Source organism: Nesoenas mayeri, assembly GCF_963082525.1.
Source record: "Nesoenas mayeri genome assembly, chromosome: 5".
Lineage (NCBI taxonomy): Eukaryota > Metazoa > Chordata > Aves > Columbiformes > Columbidae > Nesoenas > Nesoenas mayeri.
Window position 1 is genome coordinate 47,683,834 of NC_137548.1, and position 26,995 is coordinate 47,710,828.

The 26,995-nt window shown below is 39.5% G+C and overlaps 1 protein-coding gene across 3 annotated transcripts; it reads left to right on the forward strand.

Annotated features, from left to right (window-relative positions):
* Positions 1–261: 261 nt before the first annotated feature.
* Positions 262–25,442, forward strand: TRAF6 (TNF receptor associated factor 6). 3 transcript variants are annotated; one of them, XM_080344858.1, is made up of 8 exons: positions 262–329; positions 7,675–7,862; positions 9,927–10,253; positions 15,322–15,472; positions 16,058–16,216; positions 17,133–17,204; positions 18,565–18,642; positions 20,906–25,442. In XM_080344858.1, the coding sequence occupies exons 3-8, from the start codon at positions 9,958–9,960 to the stop codon at positions 21,785–21,787; spliced, it is 1,638 nt and encodes a 545-aa protein (XP_080200984.1). In that variant the 5' UTR covers positions 262–329; positions 7,675–7,862; positions 9,927–9,957; the 3' UTR covers positions 21,788–25,442. The 3 variants fall into 3 exon arrangements, with proteins under 3 accessions (XP_080200984.1, XP_080200986.1, XP_080200985.1); XM_080344859.1 differs by lacking the exon at positions 262–329 and adding an exon at positions 6,805–6,827; XM_080344860.1 differs by lacking the exon at positions 7,675–7,862 and having other exon boundaries at positions 298–329.
* The last annotated feature ends 1,553 nt before the right edge of the window (positions 25,443–26,995 follow it).

Sequence of the window (26,995 nt, forward strand, 5' to 3'; positions counted from 1 at the left end):
CACATTTCCGCAGCTGGAGCGAGGCTGCCCGCTCCGGTGCACACGGAGAGGGACGCCGCCTCCTGACAGTGACAAAAGCTTCCCGGTGCCGCACCGCGGGGCAGCCCGCGCGACCTGGAGCGCTGCCGCGGGCGGGGCCCGAGCGCCTGTACCGACCGCCCCGCCACTACCCTACTGCCGTGCCCCCTCCGCGGCGACAGGGGGCGTTGCAGCGGACGTGGTGCCTCGGTGCCCTCCGGTTGGTCTGAGCGACAGCCGCCCGTCGGCCTCCCGAGGAGAAGGCGGAAGTGGCGCCGGCGGGGAGCGGCCGGTGGGGCCGCGGGTCGGCGGTAAGTAGGGGCAGGTGGGCCGTGAGGGGTGGCGCGCTGCTAGGCGGCAGCTGGTTCGCCCAGGGCCTGCGGGCGGCGGCTGCGGCGGGGCCTGCCCGCGGTTCTGCGGCGAGGATCGCGGCGGATCTGGCTCGCCGGACTCTGGCAAGCGAGGGGCCGGTTGTGACTCCGCCGGCGCGGGCCGTTGCAGGCGTGTATCAGCCCGCGACGCGGAGCGTTTTCCCACCCAGACTGGAGCTGTTGGCTCGGGAGCGAAGCGCGGTCCTCGTTGCCGGGCGGAGTCCTCTTTTTGCCGAGCCTGGGCGGACCGTGGCGCGAAACCCTGTGGCCTCTTGTGCGAGAGCAGGGCGCGGCGGCACGGCTCACGCCGGTGTCGGTCCGGGACTTGCCAGTGAGGAGGGCCTGCGGTAGAGGAGGGCGGTTACTGGGCCTCGCCAGCCTGTGCTGCTCCGAAACTGAAACTGTGCTGCGGCTGCAGGGTAGCTGTAGGCCCAGCAGTGCGTGTCCGCGGCAGGGGCTGAGTTATGCTGATTTACTGAGGGGTTGGGAACCTGGCTGGAATGACTTTCTTTTGCCTTTTAACTGCCCGGGTGAGCTGTAGGAACATTAGCAACGGGTAGCTTCCGAGTTGTAGTCTGAATTGTTAGTTCCTGTGCAGCCTCGAGTACCTTACCTTAAATGTGGGTTCTGTTTTTCCAACTGTGAAATGGAAATACTCAATACATTGTTTGGGAACATTTTAAAGGTGTGCAAGGATAATTTGCAAAACAGGTTACTGTTTCTAAAACCGATGGCTCTGTTTTTCAGTAGAGACTGGCAGTACTTAATATTTATGGTAAATTTATTAGGACGAGTCATAAGTTATGACTTCAATAGTACTTTACATGAATTTCATCTGGTTTAGGTAGGTCATACTGAGCCTTTTCATACTTAAACAGAAATCTCAGCTTTAGATGGGAGGAAAATGTTCTAATTATATCCCTTATACCCAGTAGTTAAAGCTAGTCAAGAGTATTCCTCTGTGTTTGCCTCTGACAAGCTCTGGCTGCTTCAGAGCTCCTGGTGAGCTGTGTGGTTTTTATTGTAACTTAGATACCATTGACAAAATGATTAAGAAAGTATTGATGTAAAGCTTCCATTGAGGGAGAGGTAGGAAAAGGAATGAGGGGCAGAAACAGTTACTGGCTTCACTAACAGCTTGTTTAACATCTCCTATACATTTTACCTTGTTTTCACCAACTGTATTAACACTTGCAAGCAAACTGCTTTATTGTTCCATAGTATGAAAGGGCCATAAAACTAGTCCCACTAGGATAAGAAGGAAAAAAGGTAACGGAAGTATGCTGATAAAAGCACTTGGATTATTTTCATGGCAGGTATCACTTTGGAGGTAATTCTTCTGCGTATTCCACATTACGTTCCGCTTTTCCCAGCAGCTAAAGATCTGTGGAGCTCAGTCAGGCTTCACTGAATGGGAAGTCATCAAGACACAAATGACTTTTTAACTTCTGTACTATTGCAAAATAGTATTTTTAAAAATGTACTACTATATTTAAAAAGACAATGCACACAGTAGTTACTTGTGCTTATAGAACTTCAGAATGAAAAACTCTGGGGGCAACATGCCTTTTCTTCACTTGTTGAGTTTATTATGTCAAGAAGAGTAACTTTTGAATCTCAGTAGCACAAATTAGCTAAACAAATATTTGAAAGTTTGAGTTGCAGACTGTGAAAACTAATGATAAAGGATTATGGGTATAAAGCATGTCAAATAGAAAATAAAAGTAAACATAAGGTAGAGTGAAAAGCAGAAATATTTTAGTTGTTCCAGAGTGTATACTTGATTCACTGTTTCTTTTCCCAGGGTCTCAAATAGTTTAACTAATGCCAGATACGAGTTTAATCCTTGTTGAGATGGTAATTAAATCTAGCCTGGACGCTGTGCCTCACAGAAATGACATTTGTTCATAGCCATTTTTTTTCCCTGCTTCTTTTTGAAGTACTTTCTGTCCTGACGTTTACTCTGTCCCCATTATGGAAGCATCTTAAATTCTCTGCAGATCTACTGAGAGATACAGAAGGGCACAATGCATATCTCAGAGTGTTCTCAGTGTGCAAAGGGAGAGCAGAGACCCAGAAGAGCAAAATCCCTGCTAAATAATGAAGTAGTATAATTATTCTCAGTAACAATGCTTTGCTTGCATTTGTTAATCTGAACAATTATCAGTAAAATGTCTCTAGATGTTAATAAGTTTGAGTAGAGTTTGGGGGATTCTGGTTTGGGTTGTTTTTTTGATTATGGAAAAGCCCATGGAAGATTTTGGTGTTAAATACAGTATAGTGCACTTCTACTGTTCACTAGAATTAAATTTGTTTTGACATACTTAAGCAGGATAAAATATGACCATAAGTGGGAATATGCCACCATCTAGTTTCCTGAGTAACACTTAAGCATAAAAATACATATGTGAATAAAGCCTGACTGCATTCTCTCCAAGAAGTCACCTGGAAAGCTTCAGAAACCCCTGAAAGCCACTCTAATTCAGTGGCAGGAGCTCTTCATAATGTCTAATGAGCTTTTAATATTGTTGTTCAATTATGTTTGCCTCAAAGAAAAATTCTTATTTTAAGTTATCCAAAAGAATTAGGAGTCTTAACAATTAACGCTGTTACGAAAAAGAGTTGATATCTCAACAAAAGATTTGCAATATACTTGCAGGCTTTTACAAGAAACGAGAATTTGTTTTTCGCAGTTGTGAGTTCTGCCCATATTTCCTATTGCTTTGAGTGTCTAGCCATTGATAGCTTTGAAATTAAAGTGTTTTAAAAGTATTAATTAAAAGGAACTTGCGTTATTTTATATATTCTGCCTGGATAAGGCCACAGTGATGACAGTTGCAAACCTCATAATGCAAACACACAGCGCTTATCAGTTGTCAGTAGACCATTGATTAATTTGCTTGGGAATAGGTGTTGCAAGTAGCACTTCATAAACAAGTTATCCGAAGTCACTCCACTGGTCTGTCAGTCTCATGACCCAGAAAACTATATTTACAAAACTGTTCTCAGCAAGGCAAAAGAAGAAAACAGAAAAGTTCGGCACGTTTTTCTGTCCATGTGGTGTTGAAGGTATTTCCCCTGCTGACTGTGTGCTGGCCAGACTGCTAGCAGATAATTATGTTCATGAACTTCAAAGAAGAAAAGGAATTTCCAATAGATTTCTGCATTGATTTTTCTTATTTATATGGCTACTCAGTAGGAATTTTCTTGGAAAGGGCATGTAGAAATTAATTGTACGTAATAATTAACAATTAATATTCAAACTTTTCTGTTTCATGGTAACTGATACTCTCTCTGTACAGTGTTTCTTCACCTTTGCCAAATGCTTGAAGGTATTGTTTCATATTTTAGTGCAAATAGGATACAACACCTACTTTTGTTTCCACCTTTTTATCCTAATTATAGTGTAATTTCCCAGGATATCTGAAGATGTCTTCTGGTACCAGTAGTATTTTTTGATTTAGAGAAGTTTCTGAATTAATCCTGTGGCTCTTTGGAGCATGAAAATATGTGAAAGTCCTACCTAAACTCCATTATACTATGGGACTTTTGAAATCAGAGTACTGAGTTTTGGTGTGTGCATTAATTTAAAATATGGGTGATTTTTAATTCTGTTTTGAAATTGTTTTTGTCAATCATAAGGTACGTTATTCTTGCAGGGGTTCGCTCTTCTGGTGTGACTGTGCTCTCTCAGATCAACCTAATCACTTTGTAATGCAGCAGTGTAAATACCAATATAGCACAGGATACTTACTGAAGAAAGGTTTCTTTGTGATTTGATCTTGAAGTTGGAAGAGTATGGGGACTCATTATAGTCTTATCTGTGTCTTTTCTGGGGCATGAGAGTTCGATCCTTCGGGCATTCCAGATTTCTGCAACAGAAATAATGATCGAACAAATTCTGTCCATTACCATTTGGCCTGGAAAGCACCTTCCTTTCCATTATCAAACAATACAGCTGTTGCCTCAGAGAGAGAAATCAACATTTGCTGGTGCAAAGACTTTGGGTACCTCATGTGTGCAAGCTAAAACCCATTATCTGTCTACAGGGCAAGTCTAATAGGGCTTATTAGCTCTAGAAAAGGGTGTTTCAGGTGCATTACCAAACATAGTTTTAATGCTCTATCTGCCTGAGGAACTTCACACTAGTGAAAACATGAATTACTATGGAATGATCCAGTTTAATTTCAGTTGTTCCTTGATCTGAAGGTTGGATATTGTCCAAAAAGAAAAGTTCATAAAGCAGGCTACCAAAATGTTTAATGTATTAAACTACCAATGTCAAAAAAAAGCATAGATTCTAAAGGCTGAGATGTATACATTTTAAATTAACATTTGCGTATTGTTGTATTTTACTCAGTTTTGTTCAGCACAAAGGAAGAATCACAACTATTATCAATAGGAAGAAAAAATAATGTGGTTTGGAGGGGATGTTTGTTTTACTTCACTGGTAATCTATTTTGTATTAAAAAGGGTAGCAATTTGATGTGAATTTTGGCAGACACACTGGCTTGAGTTTTAAAATCCATCCCCTTCTAGCCTGAAAATTTTTTAAATTCTCCAGGGGAGGAACATGCAAAATTTCTGCAGTAGGCTCATGAGTTGTCTGTTCTGCCTTCATCAGGGGAAAGACATCAACATTCGAAGTATACTCTTCTCTAATTGGTTTTGCTCTAGCACAGTTCTCAATTACTACAACTGGTGCCCCCGGCCCCACCCCTCCGGGGTTTCAACACCGAACTCAGCTCCGGCAGCCTCAGCGCCGCTCTGCGGGACTCGAACCCTGGGCTCAAGCGATCCGACAGACTCTGCCTCCCGTGGACAGCTGGGACAACAGGCGCACGCCACTACAGGCTGGAGAGTTGGGCGGGGAATAACCTAATGAAATTTAACAAGGAAAAGTGTAGAGTCCTGCATCTGGGCAGGAACAACCCCAGGTTCCAGTATCGGTTGGGAAATTACATATTAGAGAGCAGTGTAGGGGAAAGGGACCTGGGGATCCTGGTGGACAACAGGATGACCATGAGCCAGCACTGTGCCCTTGTGGCCAGGAAGGCCAATGGCATCCTGGGATGTATTAGAAAGGGGGTGGTTAGTAGATCAAGAGAGGTCCTCCTTCCCCTCTACTCTGCCCTGGTGAGACCCCATCTGGAATATTGTGTCCAGTTCTGGGCCCCTCAGTTCAAGAAGGACAGGGAACTGCTGGAGAGGGTCCAGCGTAGGGCAACCAAGATGATTAAGGGAGTGGAGCACCTCCCTTATGAGGAAAGGCTGAGGGAGCTGTGTCTCTTTAGTTTGGAGAAGAGTAGACTGAGGGGTGACCTTATTAATGTTTATAAATATATAAAGGGTGAGTGCCATGAGGATGGAGCCAGGCTCTTCTCGTTGGCAAACAATGATAGGACAAGGGGCAATGGGATCAAGCTGGAACACAAGAGGTTCCACTTAAATTTGAGAAAAAACTTCTTCTCAGTAAGGGTGACAGAGCACTGGAACAGGCTGCCCAGGGGGGTTGTGGAGTCTCCTTCTCTGGAGACATTCAAGACCCACCTGGACACGTTCCTGTGCAACCTCACCTAGGCGTTCCTGCTCCAGCAGGGGGATTGGACTAGATGATCTTTTGAGGTCCCTTCCAATCCCAAACATACTGTGATACTGTGATACAGTTCTATTCAAGAAGGTTGAATCTATGTTCCTACTCTTGGAGGGTAAAAGAAGTGCCACAGGAAATAGAACTAATTCATACTACAGTAGTTACAACTTGTAAATGAATTGTTTTAAACTGGTAGAGCAATCAGGCCTGTTGATGGTCTGAGTAACAACAGTGTGGATTTTGATTTGGTAAATTCTGCCTTCCCCCACACCTATAAATGCATGTGGAAGAGAAGGATTTTCCTCACAGATAAGATTAAATGGATGAGAGTAGTAGGAGGAATCCTATCTTATATAAAACATGAACAAAATTAAAAATCTGGCTCTTAATCACCTTGTTTAAGTTGCCTCTTTGTGCCTGAATTTCCCTATTTAAAAAGAGGAGCCATTGATACTTGCATTTCTTTTTTTATGAACCCCTTGTTCATATGTAGACAAAAAGCTCTATGTGGGAGTGGAGTGTATCACTGAACAAAGGGATTTTTGTGTGAAGACTCGGATGTTGACCGGTTGCAGTGACTCATACATTAAAATGACTCTGGTATAGGATTTTTGTTTCTGTAAAGTGAATGTACATACTTGCTTTGTAGAAAAAAAAATGGCAAAGAGAACACTACTTGCACAGCGCTTAAATCTGAAAAGTGTTCAACTATCAAGATTGTACTGAGTCAGATCTTGTTTTCTTCCTTATGAGAACAATATTTCAAACATTATTTATTTTTATGAGGAACAGCCCAAGAGAAGAGTCGTGCACTTCTTTGCAATTAACGTGACAGCTGAATTTGGGTAAAGCTATTATATTTTCCTCTTTGCAGCTTCCTGAATTCCTTTGTGATATTGGTAAAGGGATACATGTTCCTCTTCCCTTTCTTAGTCTTACTAAATATACCCTTACGGCTTAGAATAATATGCATTTTTCAGTCCTAGGCTCGCCTGTAGATTCTGATATCCTGCACACCAACATTCCCACTCCATTGGCCTAACTTACTTCCTGTGTTTTTTTGTGAAATATGGCTCATGCTCTACAGCAGCTGTTAAATAGAAGTTCTGTTAGTTTAACAACAGAAACAAGTTGTTTGGGGTTTTTTTTAAATTTTTTTTTCTTCAGAGACAAAGAGACCTACTGATGGCAGTCTAAAAAAATCTTTCTGTTGCAGAGAATCTTTCTAAGCATTGATTTTTCTGCTTCCATTCTCAGTCATTGGGGGAGCTCCTCAGTTCTATGGGATTAAATTGATTATTGTTGGACTATGCCTGAAGAAACTGCTGAGAATTTAGGTGGTGTTTATTTTGTTTTGCTGTTGTGTTTAGGAGCCTTGATTATAAAAGCCTGTTGTGATAGATAATGTAGAGGATAATACGTGGAGTCAGAGAACAACAATAGAAGCAATTTTGTTTCTTGTTCCCAGCCTGGGCTCAGGCAAAGTCCCCTCAGAGGCAAGGTAGAAGCCTGCCAAGGGCCTGCTTCCCCAGCCACCCCACAAATCTCTGCCCCTGAAGCAGTCATGAGGAACAGGGAGGCTTGGGGAGGGTGGCACTGAGGCATGTGGGAGGCCTCAAGGCTGAAGGGGAGAGAAAAAATGAAAGCAAAAAAGCCAAGTTTTGTTTTAAATTGTTATTCTTGTTTCATTAGGTGCAGGGTCTTCTGCCCATGGCTGTGGGGCTCTCTGCACACACTGCCAGCTCCTGACGCTGAGGGTTTCAGTGCGGAAAGGTGTCTACCCTCCATGGGGATTTCCACACATAAGTGAGGCGGTGAGAGGGAGACCACCCAATTTACAGGATGGCGAGGCTTGGTTTGCTGCAAAGATCTGGGCAGTGGTAAGGAATACAGTGCTAGGTTAATGGTTGAACTTGATGATATTAAACGTCTTTTCCAACCAAAATGATTCCTTTAATCTATGACATTACTCTTTAGATACAAACAGCTCTGCTGTAATTTCTGCATAAAATGAGCATTGCTGACCAATTCAATACAACTCTATAAACTGTCAAACTCTGCTTTGAGATTCTGTACCTTAACAGTATTTTAGAAATGTCAAGAACGTTGCTCTTGAGATACTCCTTATACCTCTGCATACCTCAACAACATGCAAAGTCACATATTTACGCAACAGGTTTGATTCTGACTGTACCTGACTGAAATATGGCAGCTTTGCCTGTTTGATTTTCTTCGGTAGATCTGCCTTTTTTTTTGTTTTTCTTTTTGGTCTGGATAACTGGAAAAAAAAATAGCTCATACACTGTTAGCATGGGTAGTATTGCTAATTGTTTATCATGTACATGGCCTAAAGCACATTCTGTAGTGTTGCATGTGTTCAAAATATATTTCCAGTAAATGCTAGTTGAGTTTTTGTGTGATTAGTATTTCTGTCAATGTAATCTTCAAGTGTCATATAATAAGTGCCCAAATAAAACTACCTGTATCTCCTCCTCCTACCCATGAACATTTTGTTAAAATGACTTGTGATGTTCAAATTCTGATAAAGGCAGGAAGTAGTTTGGTTTTGTGAGCTTGTGGTCAAGGTAACCTTATTCATTCTGCATCTCTCACTGCTCCCAGAGTCTGCAGTAGTGATGCAGATCAACATTCCTTACAGTTCAGCTCTTGATTAATCCTTCGATTTCCATCACTAACATGCTTTAAATGATGCGATGGTATTACCGTGAATGCAGCAGGTGAACATTGCAAGAGACCTTTGCTTATACTGCTATGCAAAACAGATCAAATCTGGGCTTAGTGGGCTTGTTTTGCATACCTGGCTCTGTAAACCTCAGCCTACTTATACTGTCTTGTACCTGGAGATAACCTCTATGTTTCAGAGAAATGTCATCTATAGAAAACTAAACACAATAGGACTCTAAGAAAATGGTTGTACCATTAAAAAAATCAGCGAGAGGAAAATTTCTTGGACTTTTAGAATTTGTATTTGTTGTTTACAGCTTCTTTTAAGTTCCCTCATTCTGTGTAGAAACATTGGCAATCTGTTTGGGTATACCAGTATGTTTTTTATTTCATACCTGTGAGTTCAACGTGCTTTGTGAACAGTATTTTAAAACAGGCTTCACTGTACCATTCATCAGTTCTTCAAGGAAATGTGACTTTTATCTTCTGTTCTGCCAGTCATGTCCCTTGTTCTCCCTGCCAGCTAGATTGGAAGAGGGAAAGGAGAGCAAGAACTTTGTTCAAGTACTACTAATTTGCAAATAGCTGTTAATCTGTGGAAGTATTAGCCTTATCTCATGTGTAGCTTCTTACTCAATTTAAAGTCCTATTGGCAGTTTTAAAATGTTATAAGCAGTGTTGTGTATATGAACTTAATTTGCAACACAGCATCTGCTTCATTTGGGTACTTGGATGTGCATTTTATTTATGGACATACACCTAAACTGATTTGAAACGTATACTGTAAATTGGTGTATACAAAAAAAAATTAAGTAACATTTATTCACTTCAAGGAAAATGTGGAATTGAGCTATTTCATCCAATAAAACCTAGTTTTGTACAGCATTTTTCATGCAAATTTTATTTGAATGCTTTAGAAGTAAATAATACTGAAAGGGTAAAGAGGAATTTTCAGTAAACACGGCAAGAAGAAATAGTATTCCTCTTTCTACAGAAATTAGGTAGTCAGATGAAAGTGAATACAGAAAAATGTTTGTGTTTGAATTAGGCTGACAGGATGCAGTACACATTCCTATGTATCACAAGATAAGTAAAAAAGATAGATACAGAAACTGGGAGAAAACAAAACCAGTCATTTTGAGTGGAACCAAATCTGTATCACTATTCCAGCATTCCTGGTCAGAAATAAGATTTGTTCTCAACTGGAAAGGAAGACCTTGGAATATTTGAAATTAATACATATTTTTGTCACCTTGCAGAGCATTTCTGTGTAGCACTTGATTAGCTACTATGAGCTTGCTATATAGTGATAACAGTTGTGGAGCCCAAGACACGGAAAGTGGCTGCTGTGCAGCCATGGCCAGTGCCTGCAGCGTTGGAGCAAAAGAAGACAGCATAAGCATCAGCAGTGGGACTGGAAACCCTCCAAGTTCTTTCACAGAGGAACCACAAGGATATGATGTGGAGTTTGATCCGCCCTTGGAAAGTAAATATGAATGTCCGATCTGTTTGATGGCTCTTCGGGAAGCAGTGCAGACACCGTGTGGACACCGTTTCTGCAAAGGCTGCATTGTCAAATCAATAAGGTAAAGGAAAATTTATGGAAGTTACTTTAAAGAAGAAATTCACTTACCAAAGCACTTTAAGGACAATGTAAACTTAATAGAACTGCTTAAGGTGCATTAGAAGTGAGTGTTAACAGAACTCACTCTGATGAGATCACACCTGGAGTACAGCATCCAGCTCTGGAGTCCTCAGGACAGGAAAGACACGGTCCTTTTGGAGAGGGTCCAGAGAAGGGCCACCAAGATGATCAGAGGGATGGAATACCTCTCCTATGAGGGAGGACAGGCTAAGGTTGTTCAGCCTGCAGAGTTGGAGTGTCCAGGGAGATCTTACTGTGACCTTTCAGAACTTAGAATTGGCCTATAAGAAAGATGGGGACAGACATTTTAGCATCGTCTGTTATGATAAGACAAGGGATAATGGTTTTAAACAGGAGAGGGCAGATTCAGGTTAGACATGAGGAAGAGTGTTACAATGAGGGTGGTAAAATACTGGCACAGATTGCTCACAGAGGTGGTAGATGCCACATCCCTGGAGACATTTAAGGTCAAGCTGGATGGGACTCTGAGCAACCTGATCTAGTTGAACATGTCCCTGCTTATTGCAGGGGGTTTGGACTAGATGACCTTTGAATGTCCATTCCTACCCAAACTATTCTATGAACTCTGGGATTTTGTGATTCATTAAAGATGCTTTCTAATCAGCACCATGTGTGGCCAAAATGTCATATGAGTTTGGAGGTTGGATGTATCTAAATATTGTGCCGTTTATACAAATTTACCCAGGTTATGAACCTAAAAATTTGAATGAGTAAACATTAAATAATAATTTAAAAAAGATAGCTAAATTATCTAAGTAAATTTCATTTTCAACTCAGGATTATAAAACCAGTCTTTTCTCTATGATTGTTTCTCTTGATAACTACAGGCAAGTACAGACAACATGGTTTCTTGGTGCAAATACATCAATTTATGCTTTCAGTTCTTCACTTGAAATCAGCTGCCTCCTTGTTGAGCTGGAAGAGAGAATGTAATGAGGGAATGGTCTCAAAGCAAGCACTGAGAGAGGAAACTAGGTGGCATATGGGGGAGTGGGAATGAGATATGAAGGCAAGAACAGGCTGGGCTTTAGAGATGACTGATAGAAAGGGTAAGGAAGGGCAGAAAGTACACTGGTAGAGTGTACTTCCCTCAAACCTGGAATACAGTCATCAGGGTCCCACACATGTCAGTGAGTATAGGAACACATTGATAGAAGGCTAGATATTATGCTGTAGGTTTTTTCCTTCTCAGCATAAGCTGGGTTTTTCTTATCGATTGCTCACTTGGCTCAAATGTCACAGTGCTTTGGTAGGAATCTAAATATTTAATTCTGTGTGACACACCTATAGAATTTGTTAATTTCCAACCATACTTTGCACACCTTTGTGTAAAGATCACCAAACTGTCTTAAGTGTTACTGTGCAAAGTTGTTTTTCCTAGGCTTTTATTTTTAGAATGCAAAACTGACATTGCTCTCTTGTTTTCCATACCATTTATCCATAGTTCTTTTCCATTTATTTTTCTCCATGGTCCATCATTTGTAGCTCATTAAATGAACAGTATGCCAGTAACAGTGTTCTCTGAATAGAGTATTTTGTTTCTTCAGCTTCTCTGTAGCTTCTGTCACTGTTTTATCTGATGCTACTGTATTTCTTCATGGCATCCCTTTTAGAATAAGGAGGGACGTGTTGGAGCTGAGTAAGAGAAGACAAATTTAATTTTGTGTTACCTACAAATGACAACAAAAGATCAGGCTGTTTTCCTTCCTAGCAAGTGCTGAAATTTATTGTGTCTGTGGCACAGTTCTTGTTAACATTAGTTTCATCAATATTTCTGAGAAAAGGATGCAAATGCATTATCCAGAAGATGCAGAATACCACCAGTGTTCACCTATGAAAAGTGACTCGCCTTGTGGCTTCTGCAGAGGAAGCTGAAAGAGATTCGGTTCTCCACTGATCATACCATGAGATCACCCTGCTCCCTTAGTCCCTTGCCTTGTTCACAGTGTTCCTACTTCTGCAAGAAAAATATGTCAGGCCTTACACAGCTGCATCACTCAGTGGTATTCGCATCAGCCGCGTGCATGGAAGGAAGTGGGAAAAAAAACCCAAATCTGAACCTGTCAGCTTTGACTGTAATCCAGTTCCCTATGCACTAGCAGTTGGCTTCACTTTCAGGCCTTTGCTTTGCAAATTCCAACTTAAATTGTTTCAAATGGTTAATGTACATAATTTAATGCATGCTTGTAAGCATTGAATTAGACATTTGTACTAATAAAGGCCCTGAAATTTTGGAATTTCTTGCTCTGAGGTTGTTCTATTTCTTGGCAGTAGTGTTTTTGTACTCTTCCTTAACTGGGCTATTTCTACAAGAAAGAAAAAAAATCTTTAAACATTCTCATGGGAGTATGTCTATAAATCGTGACAGTAGATTGGTCAGTACTTGAGTATACTGAGCTTTAGAAATGTCTGCTCACCAATCATTTCAAGACAACAGAATTCCTAGGCTGAAAACTGAGGAGAAAATGCTAAACTTAAAATTACCAAAAATAGGTGTGTCATTTCCCATCTTTCAGATCCTTAACAGCTAGGATGATCATGTTTTCTAATCCTTCTGCTGATTAACTTCACAGTCACAGTCCCTGATTAGAATTTGCCACAGGACTGAGTGAGGAACAGCATTGAACCCATGCTCACAACACAACATCTCATGGCAGGTAGAGAAACTTCCTTCTTAAACCCCAAGCATGGGAAATTGTTTCTCTTCCTTTTTAAATTAACAGAGCATTTGCTTTGCTTGAAGTTTTAGGTCTCCAAACAGTTTCAGTGACCAGAAGCTTTTGCTTCTTTTACACCCTTGTCCTGTTTTACTTCTTTTCTATAGATAGTGTTGACTGCTTCAGTGAATACCAAACACAGGTGGAAAGCATTTTTCCTCTTGGAGACTATAGATCATCATTGTAATATTTCAGATGTTTCATTGATAAAAAAAATGCTGCAGTTAAAGTGTATCCCAACTGTTTCAGCTTCTAGTATAAACTGTTCAGGTGCTAAAATAATGGAGCACGACTTTTTCAAACAAAATTATTCTGGCTTTACTTTTCATATCTATATTTTAATTTCAAGGGAAATTATAGGAACAGCTATTGTACTTTGTAGCAGATGACTATTGTTTCACAGGTACTGTTGTGGGTGGCACAACCCAATGTAATTCCAGCATAGCAAAGCCTTCATTTTCATGTAAATTAGAACTGAAGTGCATGAAGTTAATTCTGTTGATAGCAGCATCTTTGTCTGTAGATGGACCTAAGCAGCTTTTTAAACACAATCCCAATACTTGTAAATGGTGTTTGAAGTCTGTTTAATATACTACAATAGTTTATTGCTCTTTCCTTACTGTAATAATTGGAAAATTGCCATTCATTCTTATTTTACTCTTCATCTGCTAGTTATTTAAACTGGGTATCTAGTAATCTTTATTTAAAATTAATCTGGTTTTGGCTGTTATACATGATTAAATTTTCTATGTAGAAATAACACTGTTGTCTTATCAGCAGGCCTACTAAACTATCATATACTTCACTAAACAGGGCATTTGTAACCAAGTTACACCTGTGAAAACTGATTTCTGTAGGTTGCCTGTGAAATGGGGAAATGTTTCTGGGTTATGACAAAGATCAGCACGCTTATTGTAGCTGAGGGAGCTATGATGCAAAATGGCCAGCTAGCTGTTTTCTTTTTTCCACTTATTTAGGAGTATGACTATCAGACTTGTGGCGAGATAGCTTTGGTAAGCAAAACATAGGAAAGGAAGTTCATTGTCTCTTTCCGAAGTTTCATCTTTACCCCTGCTTCTTCTAGCAGCATTGGTGATAAAGGAGTTGCTGAGCAATTATTTCCTTTTCCAACAAAGAACACAAACTCCCTTCTGGTCTCCACAGCCCACTAGGTTCTACTTCCCCTCCTGCTTGCCAGCAGTGACAATGATCTGGCCTTTGATCTTTGTGCCGCAACTGCTCTCTGACATTTTTCCTCCCCATGTATTTTTCCATTTTATTGCTCTTTCCATTAGCATTTCATCCCTGAAGCTTTGATCCTTCATGCCTCTTCTACTGTATTACTTAATTATGAATAGATATGTTGACCTACTGCTTTCAGAAATTAGCTGATACTGAATGTCTTTTTAAAGGAAGATTTGGTGGAGGTGATCCTTTTCTTACTCCATTTCTTCCTGTGTTTGAATGCAGGTGAACAGAACCTGATGAAGTGGAACAGGGTGTTAGTTCTCTTGTGCAAGTTATATACACCTGTGTTTCACCATCAGACTCCAAACTTTTCACCAGTTAGCACTGACTTCCTGTCTGTTGGCAGTTAAAATGGCTTCAGATATAATACCCAGTTCTAAATCCAGTGCAATTTTCATAATTATTAGTAATTTTTGTGCTTGGAGTTTATTCACCCTTCTTTGCTGTATAAATAAAAAAATTGAAGGACGGCCAATGGATCAAATGGTTGTACAACAAAAACAGCAAAATAGGCTACATGAAAAGAAATGCCAAATAGATGAAAAAAACACCAAAGCCACGTATTTGCTTTTTCTCTCAGCTATGATCACATTGGCTGCTTATAAAGTGAGAAAGGAAGGAGAGAAGGTCCAAGAATCTTTAAAGGATTGTTTTGAAATAGTATGGGAAATATTTGATCTTTGAGCTATGTGAAGTGTTTACAGAAATGGCACCATAAGTTCTTAGTTTCTTTACATCCTCCTCAAGTTTATTTCCAGAGTATCTGTCACAGTATTTGTCCAAATAAAAACAATGGAATTAGAAAAGTGATGCATCCTAGTCATGCCACCTCTAATGAAATGTGCGTATTGTCAGTTTCTCTGATGTACCATACATACTTTCTTCTACTTACCACGTAAATGCTATTGTTTTCAAAGACTTTCTTAATGTTATAATTTTGCCACTAGTGTCTTGCTACTGTAAAAATATATTAAATGAAGGGTAAAGGAAATTTGGAGTATCTTTTTCATTTATGTGTTGTAGAGATGCAGGTCACAAATGTCCGATAGACAATGAAATTCTGCTTGAAAATCAACTTTTTCCTGACAACTTTGCTAAACGGGAAATACTGTCATTAATGGTTAAGTGTCCCAACAAGGGCTGCAGTACGAAGATGGAGCTGAGGCATTTAGAGGTGAGAATTAGTTTTAAAAATATGGGACCTTGTTTCATGGACAAGTAAAAATTCAAGATAACTTAACATAGATGATCATACCTGATACCTGTTTATGCCAATTCAGTTCATTGTTCATTCAAGACTATAGCTGCACGTTTGTTTTTCGATGAGTCTTCAGCTGTAGTTAGATGATTCTTAAGGGAACTTCGTAGTGCATGAAAATTGTACTAATGCAGCTTTCTCTTTAGGATAATTCATGTTTCTTTTTTGATCAACTGTATCTGTACTTTAAACAAGTTCCCTAAAGTCAGTCTAATATTCCCTCGAAGCAGCTAGATATATTAGTTGAAATAATTGTTTTGGATAATAATGTACAAAGTTAAAAGGAAAAACATAAAGGTGAATTTTTACCTGAGAGCATTCTTAAAGCTCTGAATACACAAAGTCCTGACAATCACAGGCTGTTGGTAAAGTCAGCATAAATGTATAAGGACTTGCTTGCATGAAGATTGTGATTTGTTCCTCTTGTACTGTGCTTTATGAAAACAGATGAGATCATAGTACCTATCTGTAGTATCCAATCCTTCTTTTGTCCTTGTTCAGGACCACGAGTTGCAGTGTGATTTTTCCACAGTGGAATGCCCACAGTGCCAAGGAGCCTTCCAGAAGAACCATCTGAAAGAGCACATGACGCAGGAGTGTCCGAGGCGTCAAGTCTGTTGTCCAAACTGTGCCACATCTATGGCCTATGAAGATAAAGAGGTACTTCGTAGGAGTCTCAGTTTTTCGATGTTCCCTCATATGGGTTTGCTTGTAAATGGAACATCAGTTAAAAAAAAAAAAAAGGTGTGGGTTGATCTAGAAGAGCTCTTTATGCTTCATGGGTGAGAAGCCACAAACTCAGGTCATTAGTCTAGAACAGGTAAAAAAGCTGGGGAGAGGATTATACCAACTTCTTGAGAACTCTATGATCTGAGAAGATTTGTCTAAAAAAAAACATTGATTTTTTTTTTTTTTTTTGCCTTACCATCAGAAGGGCCAGTATCTACTGCCAAAGAAACACACAGTAACACACTTTTTATGCCTAGCAGAAAAGATATGTCAGAAGATGAATCTCTTGGAGATATCTGCTAAGGCACAAGACCAAGATAATTTCTGAATTCTTTTGGCTCTGCATTTTTCACTTGGGTGATACTGGGGATAGTTCTTTCCTTTTTGAGCTTCCATTTATTATCTGTATATGGATGTATTCTATCTCAAGGGCCATTAATTTTATGATATCGTGATCTGAATATGTTAACTGAATATCTTATGATAACATATTGCGGAAGATACCTCATATAGTCCAACAATACAAAAAAAAGCCTTTAATATAGCTGTACTACAATTCAACATGAATTTCAGGAACATCTGGAAAAATTCAGACTCCTTTGGAGCATAAGAGCTTTAGGAAATAAAATATTTGCAACGTTATGAATCTCTTTTATGAGTCCAGGGAAAAACAGTAATTCTAGAAAACATACTATTAGGGACAAGGTCTTTGTTTCACAGTTGTGTACAGCTAAATGCAAAATTCGAAACATAAATAAAAATTTAACATCTTATCAGAGGTGATTAGCATTCTTTTAAATTTTGTAACTTTATTGGTTTTTTCCTCTCTTTTTCTCTAATAATTAAGCTTCATGACCAAACCTGCCCACTTGCCAATGTATTTTGTGAATATTGCAACACAGTGCTCATCAGAGAGCAGGTAAGAGACTACTTTTCTCTGTGTTTAATCTGGGTCAGATATTTTGTATTTATATTGCTTCTTTAATATGAAATTAAACTTGAAGAAACAGTTTGTCTGCCTGCTAATAAATCTCTACCTGTCTCTCTGAAAATGGTGCATCCAGTGCAGGTGTAATACTCTTCCAAATGCTGCTCCAGCTTACAATTGCAATCTGGTAAACTCTGTAGGATTTTGGGCTGCAAATAAATAACTTTGTTTAGCTATACTGCTTCTTGACAGGGGCCATGGTGCATGTTTTTGATCTTGAATGGAGGTGAAATACCAAGCAGCTGCCAGTGGTTATGGCTGACATTAGAAGACAAGGCTTTGATTTGGGCAGAGAGGGAGGGAGAGTAGTTGTAATTGGAAAGCCCCTCTTGGAAATAATTTACTGTCGAACTGTAGAAGCTGGCTGTAATTCTGCTTGGCCATTACTCTTGTAATAGCCATTATTACTTCTTCAATAATAACTTTATTGACAGGAAAATGATCAGTGTTATTTAATATGTAGCCTGTCCCTGGTTGAATGGGATGGCAACTGTGTTTATGACCTGGGTTAAAAAATGATCTTCTCGAATTGAGGAAATACTCTGTAAAACAGGCCTGAGTTCAGTAACAACAAAAGCAAAAATCTGTCATTAGGTAGAATAATGAACTGCAAAAATAGGGAACAGAGAATGCTAGCCTGGGTAATAGATTGAAATTAATGGCTGACCTATATTTAGCTTGTGTTCTGCTTCATCATGATAGTTAAACAAGACAAACAGACTGGGTTATACAAATAGCTGTTTTGTCTTTGAAACCCAGAATTATCCTTTGCTCTGTTTAGGGCTTGTAAGGCCTCAGCTGAAGCTGTCTGGCTTTTTTCAGGTGGGGATGGATGGGGAGGATCCAGAGCAGTGAGATAATTTGGTTTGAAGAACACAGACCATAAGAAAAATTGAAGTAACTTGAACTTTTTGAGGAAGAGGATAATGAAGAGAGACACGACAATTATATGCAAGTAGTGCTTCAGAAGGGAAGGAAAGGGACTGTCATCTAGCTTGAGGATAGGCTAGAAACAAAAGCCATTTGTTCTAGCAAGAAAACCTGAATGTTTTCTGATGCCTAATATAAAAACAAAGGCAATGAATTGTTAAAGTATATACAAAAATGTGATAATTTTTATCATTGGCTAACATTTTTGTTCAGAACTTCCATATTTCCTTGAGAAATTATATAGGTATAAAGTGATCTGACTTAAGATACCTATTCAGAGTCCATCCAGACATATTCCTTTAGGGTGTTATAAAAGAATGCTCTTGATGGAAAAATTAATTTCAAATCTGATTTGGTTTAGATGCCTAACCATTATGACAATGATTGTCCTACTGCCCCGGTGCCATGTTTTTACAGTGCTTTTGGGTGTCCTGAAAAGGTAAGCCTTTTATCAGAATCATGAATTGCAGACTTTCTGCATGTTTTTCTTGGTGTTCTTTTAATGTGTTTTTCTATTTCTGTTTGTTTTACCAGCCCAAATCCTCAGTTATTTGTGTTGTGTGGTTTGGATTTTTTTTGTTTGTTTTGAGGTACCTTAATTCTCAACCACTACATATTAATACACTCCCTTTCAAAAGTGCTGTTCAAATTAAAAAAAAAACTCTGTGAAGTATTTGCGTGATGAATTTTATTTTATTAATCCATGACTCTTTTCTCAGCTTTCTTGTCAATAAAGTGGCTTCTAGCCTTTCTTCCAAAGCTGTGACCAAATACATTTATGGCTCTTAGAGTTCAGTGAAGAATCATAGAATGTCCTGAGTTGGAAGGGACCCACAAGGATCATCGAGTCCCAACTCCTGTCTCTGCACAGGACAACCCCTAAATTAATACCACATGTCTGAGGGCGTTGTCCAGTCTCTTCTTGAACACTGTCAGGCTTGGGGCTGTCACACCTCCCTTGGGAGCCTGTTCCAGTGCTCCAGCGCCCTCTGGGTGAAGAACCTTTTCCTAATGTCAGACCTAAATCTCCCCTGGCACATCTTCCTGCCATTCACTCAGGTTCTGTCATTGGTCGCCAGAGAGATGCTATCAGTTCCTGCCCCTCCTTCTCCCCTTGTGAGGAAGCTGTAGATTGCGATGAGGTCTCCCCTCAGTCTCCTCTAGGCTGAATAAACCAAATGACTTCATCTGGTCCTCATACGGCTTCTCTTCTGAACCCTTCAATAACTTCATGGCCCTCTTCTGGACACTCTCCAGTAGCTTTATATCCTTTTTATACTGTGGTGCCCAGAACTGCACACAGTACTCCAGATGAGGCCGCACCAGTGCAGAGCAGAGTGGGACAATCACCTCCCTGGCCTGGCTGGCAGTGCTGTGCTGGGTGTGCCCCAGGACACAGTTAGCCCTCTCAGCTGCCAGGGCACACTGTTGGCTCATGTTCAACTTGCCATCGACCAGAATCCCCAGATCCCTCTCCGCAGAGCTGCTTTCCAGCATCTCATCTCCCAGTCTGTATGTACAGCCAGGGTTGCCATATCCGAGGTGCAAAATCCAGCACTTACTCTTGTTGAACTTCAGGGGTTGGCGATTGCCCAGTTCTCCAGTTTGTCCAGATCCCTCTGCAGGGCCTCTCTGCCCTCCAGAGTGTGAACAGTTCCTCCCAATTTTGTGTTATCAGCAAACTTAGTATTCCATCAAGTCCTGAGTCTAAGTCATTTATGAAGACATTGAAGAGCACTAGCCCTAAGATGGATCCCTACAGAACTCTGCTAGTGACTGGTCACCAGCCGACATAACCCCATTTACTAGAACCCTTTAAGCCCGGTCCATCAGCCAATTGCTCACCCACTGCATTAAGTGTTTATCCAGCTGTATGCTGGCCATCTTGTCCAGGAGAACACTGTGAGAGACAGTATCAAAGGCTTTACTGAAATCCAAAAAGATCACATCGACAGACTTCCCTTGGTCAACTATGTAGGTAACCTTGTTGTAGAAAGCAATTAAGTTTGTTAAGCAGGACTTTCCCTTTATGAACCTGTGCTGAATGGGACAAATGACTATATTGTCATTCAGATGTTTTTCAATAACTCCCAGAATAATAATCTCCATGATTTTGCCAGGCACAGAAGTGAGACTGACAGGCCTGTGGTTGCCAGGGTCATCCCTGCTGCTCTTCTTGTAGATGGGGACAACGTTTGCCAGCCTGAGAGTGCTTTAAATTTGATTGAATTCTAAAATTATTTAATCTGGATACTCTTATTTCTAGTTAGCACCACATCGTAAGAAATGCATCTTTTTGCTTCACCGTTTCCACATCAGTTTTCATACATCTTTGTTTTTGATAATATGGAGCATTTTAGCAAATCAATTAAGGGAGTTAAGGAACTACAATGCTGATTTAGAACACAGGAAAAAATACTTAACGTACTTTTTTACTAACACTTTTTCACCATATCTTTGTTTTGTGTAGAACAATATTTGCCCACTTGCATTTTAACTTTTTTCATTTGTCATAACACTGATCTTAAGTTTTGAGCCCTCCATTGGTAAAGTGCTGCTTTGTCACATCACCTCTTCTTGATTCACATTGCAGTTTTTCTCACATAACAGAAGCAACAAGTTGTTTGATTTTCTTCAGAGCCACGTTTAAGATTGCAGAAAACTTTTTATATGTTCCTAATGCAACATCTCTTAAATTCTAGATGCAAAGGAATGAACTGGCACGACATATGCAGGAGTTCACTCAGGTTCACATGAGAATGATGGCTCAGAGTTTTCAAAATATCAGTGTTACTGCTACAAATCCTGTACCCTTCATCAATGGCCTACCCTTTGAGCCTGCCCTCTTCTCACATGTGTCACACACTGCATATGATTGTAATCCAGAAGTTGAAAACTTCAAAGAAACTATTCAGCAGTTGGAAGGTCGTCTGGTAAGACAGGATCACCAAATCAGAGAACTCATTGCTAAAATGGAGACTCAGAACACTCATATGGCAGAACTCAAACGTACAATCCGCAATTTGGAGGGGAAGATTAGTGAAATGGAGGCACAGCAATGTAATGGTATTTATATCTGGAAGATTGAGAACTTCAGTGGACTTCAGAAAGCCCAGGAAGAAGAGAGACCTGTTGTGATGCACAGTCCTGGATTCTACACTGGAAAGCCCGGCTACAAGCTGTGTTTGCGCCTGCATATTCAGTTACCAAATGCTCAGCGTTGTGCTAATTTTATATCTCTGTTTGTCCACACTATGCAGGGAGAATATGACAGCCATCTGCCTTGGCCTTTTCAAGGCACTATACGACTTTCTATTTTGGATCAGTCAGAAGGCCCTGAAAGGCAGAATCATGAAGAAGTAATGGAAGCCAAGCCAGAATTACTAGCTTTCCAGAGACCAACAATTCACCGCAATCCGAAAGGTTTCGGTTATGTGACATTCATGCACCTGCAAGCCTTGAAGCAAAGAACCTTCGTAAAGGATGACACCCTTCTGGTGCGCTGTGAAGTTCTAACGCGTCTAGATTTAAACAGTCTCCGCAGAGAAGGATTTCAAGCTCGCAGTACGGATGGACCTATGTAGCCTGTAAGTCTTAAACAGAGGAATGGAGCCACTAGTCATGTTCTTCCACCACAGATTACAAGTGTGTGTTGCATTTATAAAAGACCACAGTTGCCAGCATAGTTGATCTTCAACTAAATACAGCTTTGTTGTTGCTGATACACTTCTTTTTTCTGTACAAGCTCATATGTTCAAATATTTGGTATTGTTCTCTATTAAAGTAATAAGCTACTTCTATAGCAAACTAACTGAATGAAGTGGTGTTAATCAAAACTTAACTGTCAACAAGAAAATCCTGTTGAAGTACCTATACATCTCAGTTTGGTAAAACATGAGTAATATTAGAAAAGATCTGTAGATCTTTTTGCCTTAGTGCCTTGAAATAGATACTGTAGCAGGGAAGTAGCTAAATTAATAAAGATGAGGGTTGGTTGGTCTGTTCTTTTGTTTGCTTGTTTTCACAGAGCTTGGGAAAGTTGACACAGTTGCTATATTGACTTATGTAGAATTTTGAATTGCCTATGCTTCCCTTGAAACCGGAAGTCAGGTTAAGACTTTGCTCACATAACCTAGGGTTGAAGTATGCTTTGACCCTTCCTTGCTGCTGAGTTAGCTTCAGGAAGTTACATGTCGATGTAGAGTTGATACTAGTAGTTCTGAAAGACATGTCATAGTGTTGTGGAGAAGGCTAAATGACTGAGCCGAGTTCACTGAAGAAATATTTGTAATGTGCTCTGAAAGCACCTCCCCCAATTCTCTTTATCTTGATAAATAAATATTAATAAATATTTTTGTGTGTGCTTCAGGCCCAGAATGTCTATCAGCAGAGAGATAAAAGTGTAGTGTTTGAATGAGATACCTTTGTGCTAGTGGAATCTTTTCCTAGTGCTACATTTTTCAGATTGTGAGTGAATACATGAGCAAAGGTATGTACTAACTAGATAGGATGATATAGAATTTGTTTTACTGTTGTTGAAACCTGAATTAGTACTAAATCTGAACTTGTGAACTGCATCTGTTTGAGTGATCTCTTGGTGTTCTGGATGATGTATGATCTATGTAATCTCCTATGATTTCTCAGTGGACAGGTGGCCACATCAACATCCAACTGTCATGGGTATTTCCCATCCCTTTAGACAATAGAAGCTGGGCCACCCTTAACACTTTGGAAAGGAAGAAAAGCCCTAATAATTGTTATTAGACAACATAAGAAAAAACTGCAATCCTGTTTGCTCTTAGGAAAAAAACCTGGCTTCCGTAGCTACTCATTTACCAAACACTAGATTCATTATGTCAAGAATTCATGAGCTTCATAACGTGTATTGTTTTCTGTACTGGTTGTATGCCATATAAATATTAGTTTTGACCAGTCAAATGTGAGTAGCTCAAGGCCACTGGTGCTAAAAATTTTAACTTATGGTGCTGATAAAGTTCTGCATATTTTCTTTAAAAGGAGGGAAGAAGAAGGTTTTGTTCACCCCATAACTTGAGTATATAGACTGGAGAAAGAAATAAGCCCTATATAAGCATATGCGTGTTACTTCTCCAAACTAGTGAAGACACTGTTTCTTAAAAGATACTGGAGAGTATTCCAACTATGTGGCCTCATCAAAGCAATCCTATGGGGATCATCGGTGGGGAAAGTGCATATGCTTAATATACACAAGGCTAATAAAAGATTACTATAGTATATTGATTTTGGAGGATACTCTCCCTGCCTGCATGAGATTAAAAGTTCCAGGACCCAACAAATGACTTTGTTTATCATATCCAGATGAATAAAATTTGTTTTGCAGATAGAGGCTATTAGTTCAAGAAGGATTGTGTTGAATGGAGTAGTCACTACTGAAATGTGAACTTCCTGGCTAAATGCTAAATGCAGTCAGACTTATTTAGTGTGTTTTGTGTATTTAGAAGACAGGTGTGTATATAATGCTTTAAAATGGTCTTTTTAAACCTCTTAAGTATTTTTTTATGCTGAATAACCTCATCCTATTAGTTGTCTTCAGTTAGAGCATTCCTAGTAGTTAAACCATTCTTAACCAAGTGCTTTTAATGTACATTGCAGTGCCCAGACCCACTGTATACAGAAGGCACTGTACACTAGTTCTCCAATCACTTTCAAGCTCGTGTTAGTTACCCATGTTTTCTCAAGATGCTGAAAGACCACCTTTCTTTTTTCGGGGAGCGGAGGTGGGGGGAGGGTGGTGCAGATGAGACACTTCTAATTTGAGAGCTTCTTCCTGTCCCAGTTCCTTTCTCAACCATAGTGATATTAATAGAAATTACCTTAGTCTGTGTTCTAATAGACCTGGTAAGTGCATTAATACTTTCTTTCATTTTGAAGCTTTGCATTATGAACTGAATTTTGCTTTGAGCTCTATCTGATGTACTTCTGCCTTGGGAGGAAACTCACTTTGGTGGCAGGTTCAGGAGTTTAAATTTTTCAGGTTAATATTATACAACAGCACAAACCAATAGGAAATAGAAAGCTACTGCATATATAATACTGTATTAGCTACAGTGAGATGAATGCCTTATTCACTGCTGCTATTCTACTGGTTTTGTATTTTAATATTACCAAGTAGAACTCTGACTGATGCCAAATTACTGTAATGCCAGAGTTTTACGAGAGACCTTCAGAGCTAATTTGCTATCAGTTACATCTTTGTCATGAAAAATTATAAATGTTAAGGAAATGTCTATTCATCAACTTGTTCCACTTTCTTCTTCCCCCACCTTCCAAGCTACTCTTCATTTTAACTGCAGTTCCAGAGCTTTCCCTTACTTGCAAATAATATTATTTGTATGAGAAGAACTATTGTTACCATCTCAATTTATAGTCTTCATGACCACTGTCTTTTATTCAAACTTTTCTAAGGTTAGCATGAAGAGATTAAGTTTCTATGTGAAAATATATTTTCACTGAAACAGCCCCTTTTATTTTCCCCTCCCTGCAAATCTGATACTTTCTTCTGAGAAATCATGGTGGATCAAGGTATAATTGCTAGAACTACTTAAGTGGAATCAGAAAGGAATGCAATGTCAAGAGTTGTCTCTAAAAGAAGTATGTGTATTTAACCAGTTTTCTGTGTAATTTCTTGAGTTCTGTAACTCTTGAGGCTTTGTACCATTATCTCAAGCTGGTTTAGAAAGTGGCCTGGCTTCTTCTATCTTCCAAATTTCTGTTGTCTAGAACGTGTTTTAAGTCAGCCACGCTTAGTATGTGTATTTGCAAAGCTGCTATGGCATAGATTTGCGAATTATAATATAATGCAAATGTGGGTTTGCCTCTGAATGTCTTCCCTGCAGGGCAGGGAAAATTATTTTACTAAAAATGTTGGTATGTAATATATATGTGGGAGCTCAGATGATGTGAGATGTATAGACTCGTTTTTTAAGTGGTCTCATGGTATGCCTGGTTATGTTGATATCAAGGGATTAAACTTGCTAATGAAATAAGAACAGAAATGCCACCCTGATGTTATGTAGAGTCACTTTCACATCAAATATATTGATGATGGATGCAAAAGATTATTCTAGGGTCAGTGTTAAAGGTTAGTATTGATTTGCATTTGAACAGAATGAAAGTACTCCTTGGAAGTACTGATAGATTGTTTAATATATTTTGTAATTAATGCAATGCTATATTTCTGACATGATTTAAAAAAAATAAACTAATAAAACTGTGCACTGTACGTTGCATCTTTATTTTTATGGAGGGCTATTCAAAAAGATTAAATTATACAGGACCTCTGTCATAGTTTCTGTCTTGTAGGTTTCAGAGTTGGCTGGTTTTTAATGGAGACCATGTAGCACCAAGAAGGCAAATAATATATTTCAAGATAAAAAAGTCTGTTTTAAAGTGCACTAAAATCTTCTTTAGATGAGATTAAGTAACAGTTGCCTTTTTTTAAACAGGGGAAAATAGGTATATGCAGCTGCACCTATGAATGGAAAGTCAACATGCAGAAATAGAAGGTGCCAGCTTTATAAAATTATGTTCTTGTCCATATAAATACAAATGTCTCATGTTACCTGTACGTTTCTGAAAAATTTGGTTTGGTACTGTTAAACCAGATGTGGACCAGGATATTCTGACTATTTTATCAGACAAATACTAGTTCATTACAGTGACTTCACAGGAGGAATGTGTTTGTTTTGGCTAAAATCCTTACTAGTGCAAAACCAGTTGCTCCTCTGCAAAAAGCACTAGCCCAGTACTAAGGCTGTTCAATCTGGAAAGAAAATTCCTTGTACAATTCCTTAATACACTATCATCAGTGAGTACACACAGTACCAGACTTCAGCTCTTATGTACTGCATGTATCATTTAGATGCTGTGGCTATTTAGCCTCTTCCTAGACAGGATTTACAGAAGTCAACAAAACTTACTATATTAGTCCCGATGAGGGTTGAGTATGCTATTAACATGTGCAATAAATATGAGGCAATAGAATGGCAGGTTCATGAACCAAAAATGGTGAGTAGGGAAATTAGGCCTAGTAATTTCCCCGAGTAAGATGGCTGATGAATTCTGCATGTTGCACATTTTGGCTAAAATAAAAAAAAAAAACAACACCACAAAACACACCACCTCAGACTCACACTCATGCCAGTCAAAGAGGACATTGTTTTGCTAGCAGGAAAAAATGACCAAAGGAAACACAGTTTGCTGTCACCACTGTCTCACCCTCATCATTTTCCCCGCCACTGAGCCTTTGCTCCATCTGGAAGGTGTAGCTTGACCAGGTTGGACTAAGTGGATCCTGGTGATACAACTTATAGGATGTGAGAGTCTTGGTGATCTGGAACACGAAATTCTAAGCCTTCATGCCTTTTTCCTTCAGTGGTTTTAAATTTTTTCAATTAAACGTAACCTCCTTGAAAAAAAATACATCTGAGTGCAGATACAGCCATTTAACAGTTGCTTTGAGCGTGTCAGGGCTCAGAATGCGTGAAGAGTTCATGTTACTTCTGCAGTCTTTTCCAGTTCACAAAAAACAATTACAAAGAAAATAAACAAAAAAACCACCACAGACAGAACTGTCCTTGTTTCTCCTGTTCTTTTTCTCTTTCCTCTTGCCTGTTGTTATCACTGTATGATATTGTAAAAATTAATGTATCATCTTGCCATTTGTGATGGACATGGAGCAGATAAAGACTGAGCTCAAAACCTGGGGCTCTGCTTTACTGTCTTATCTTCAGTTGATCATGTTCTTTGACCTC

Bases quoted from the DNA above. Each gene is read 5' to 3' on its own strand.
- TRAF6 (XM_080344858.1), top strand. From the start codon at position 9,958: ATGAGCTTGCTATATAGTGATAACAGTTGTGGAGCCCAAGACACGGAA. The intron at 15,473-16,057 runs GTGAGAATTAGT...GTCCTTGTTCAG, and splicing joins TGGAGCTGAGGCATTTAGAG to GACCACGAGTTGCAGTGTGA. The intron at 17,205-18,564 runs GTAAGAGACTAC...GATTTGGTTTAG, and splicing joins CAGTGCTCATCAGAGAGCAG to ATGCCTAACCATTATGACAA.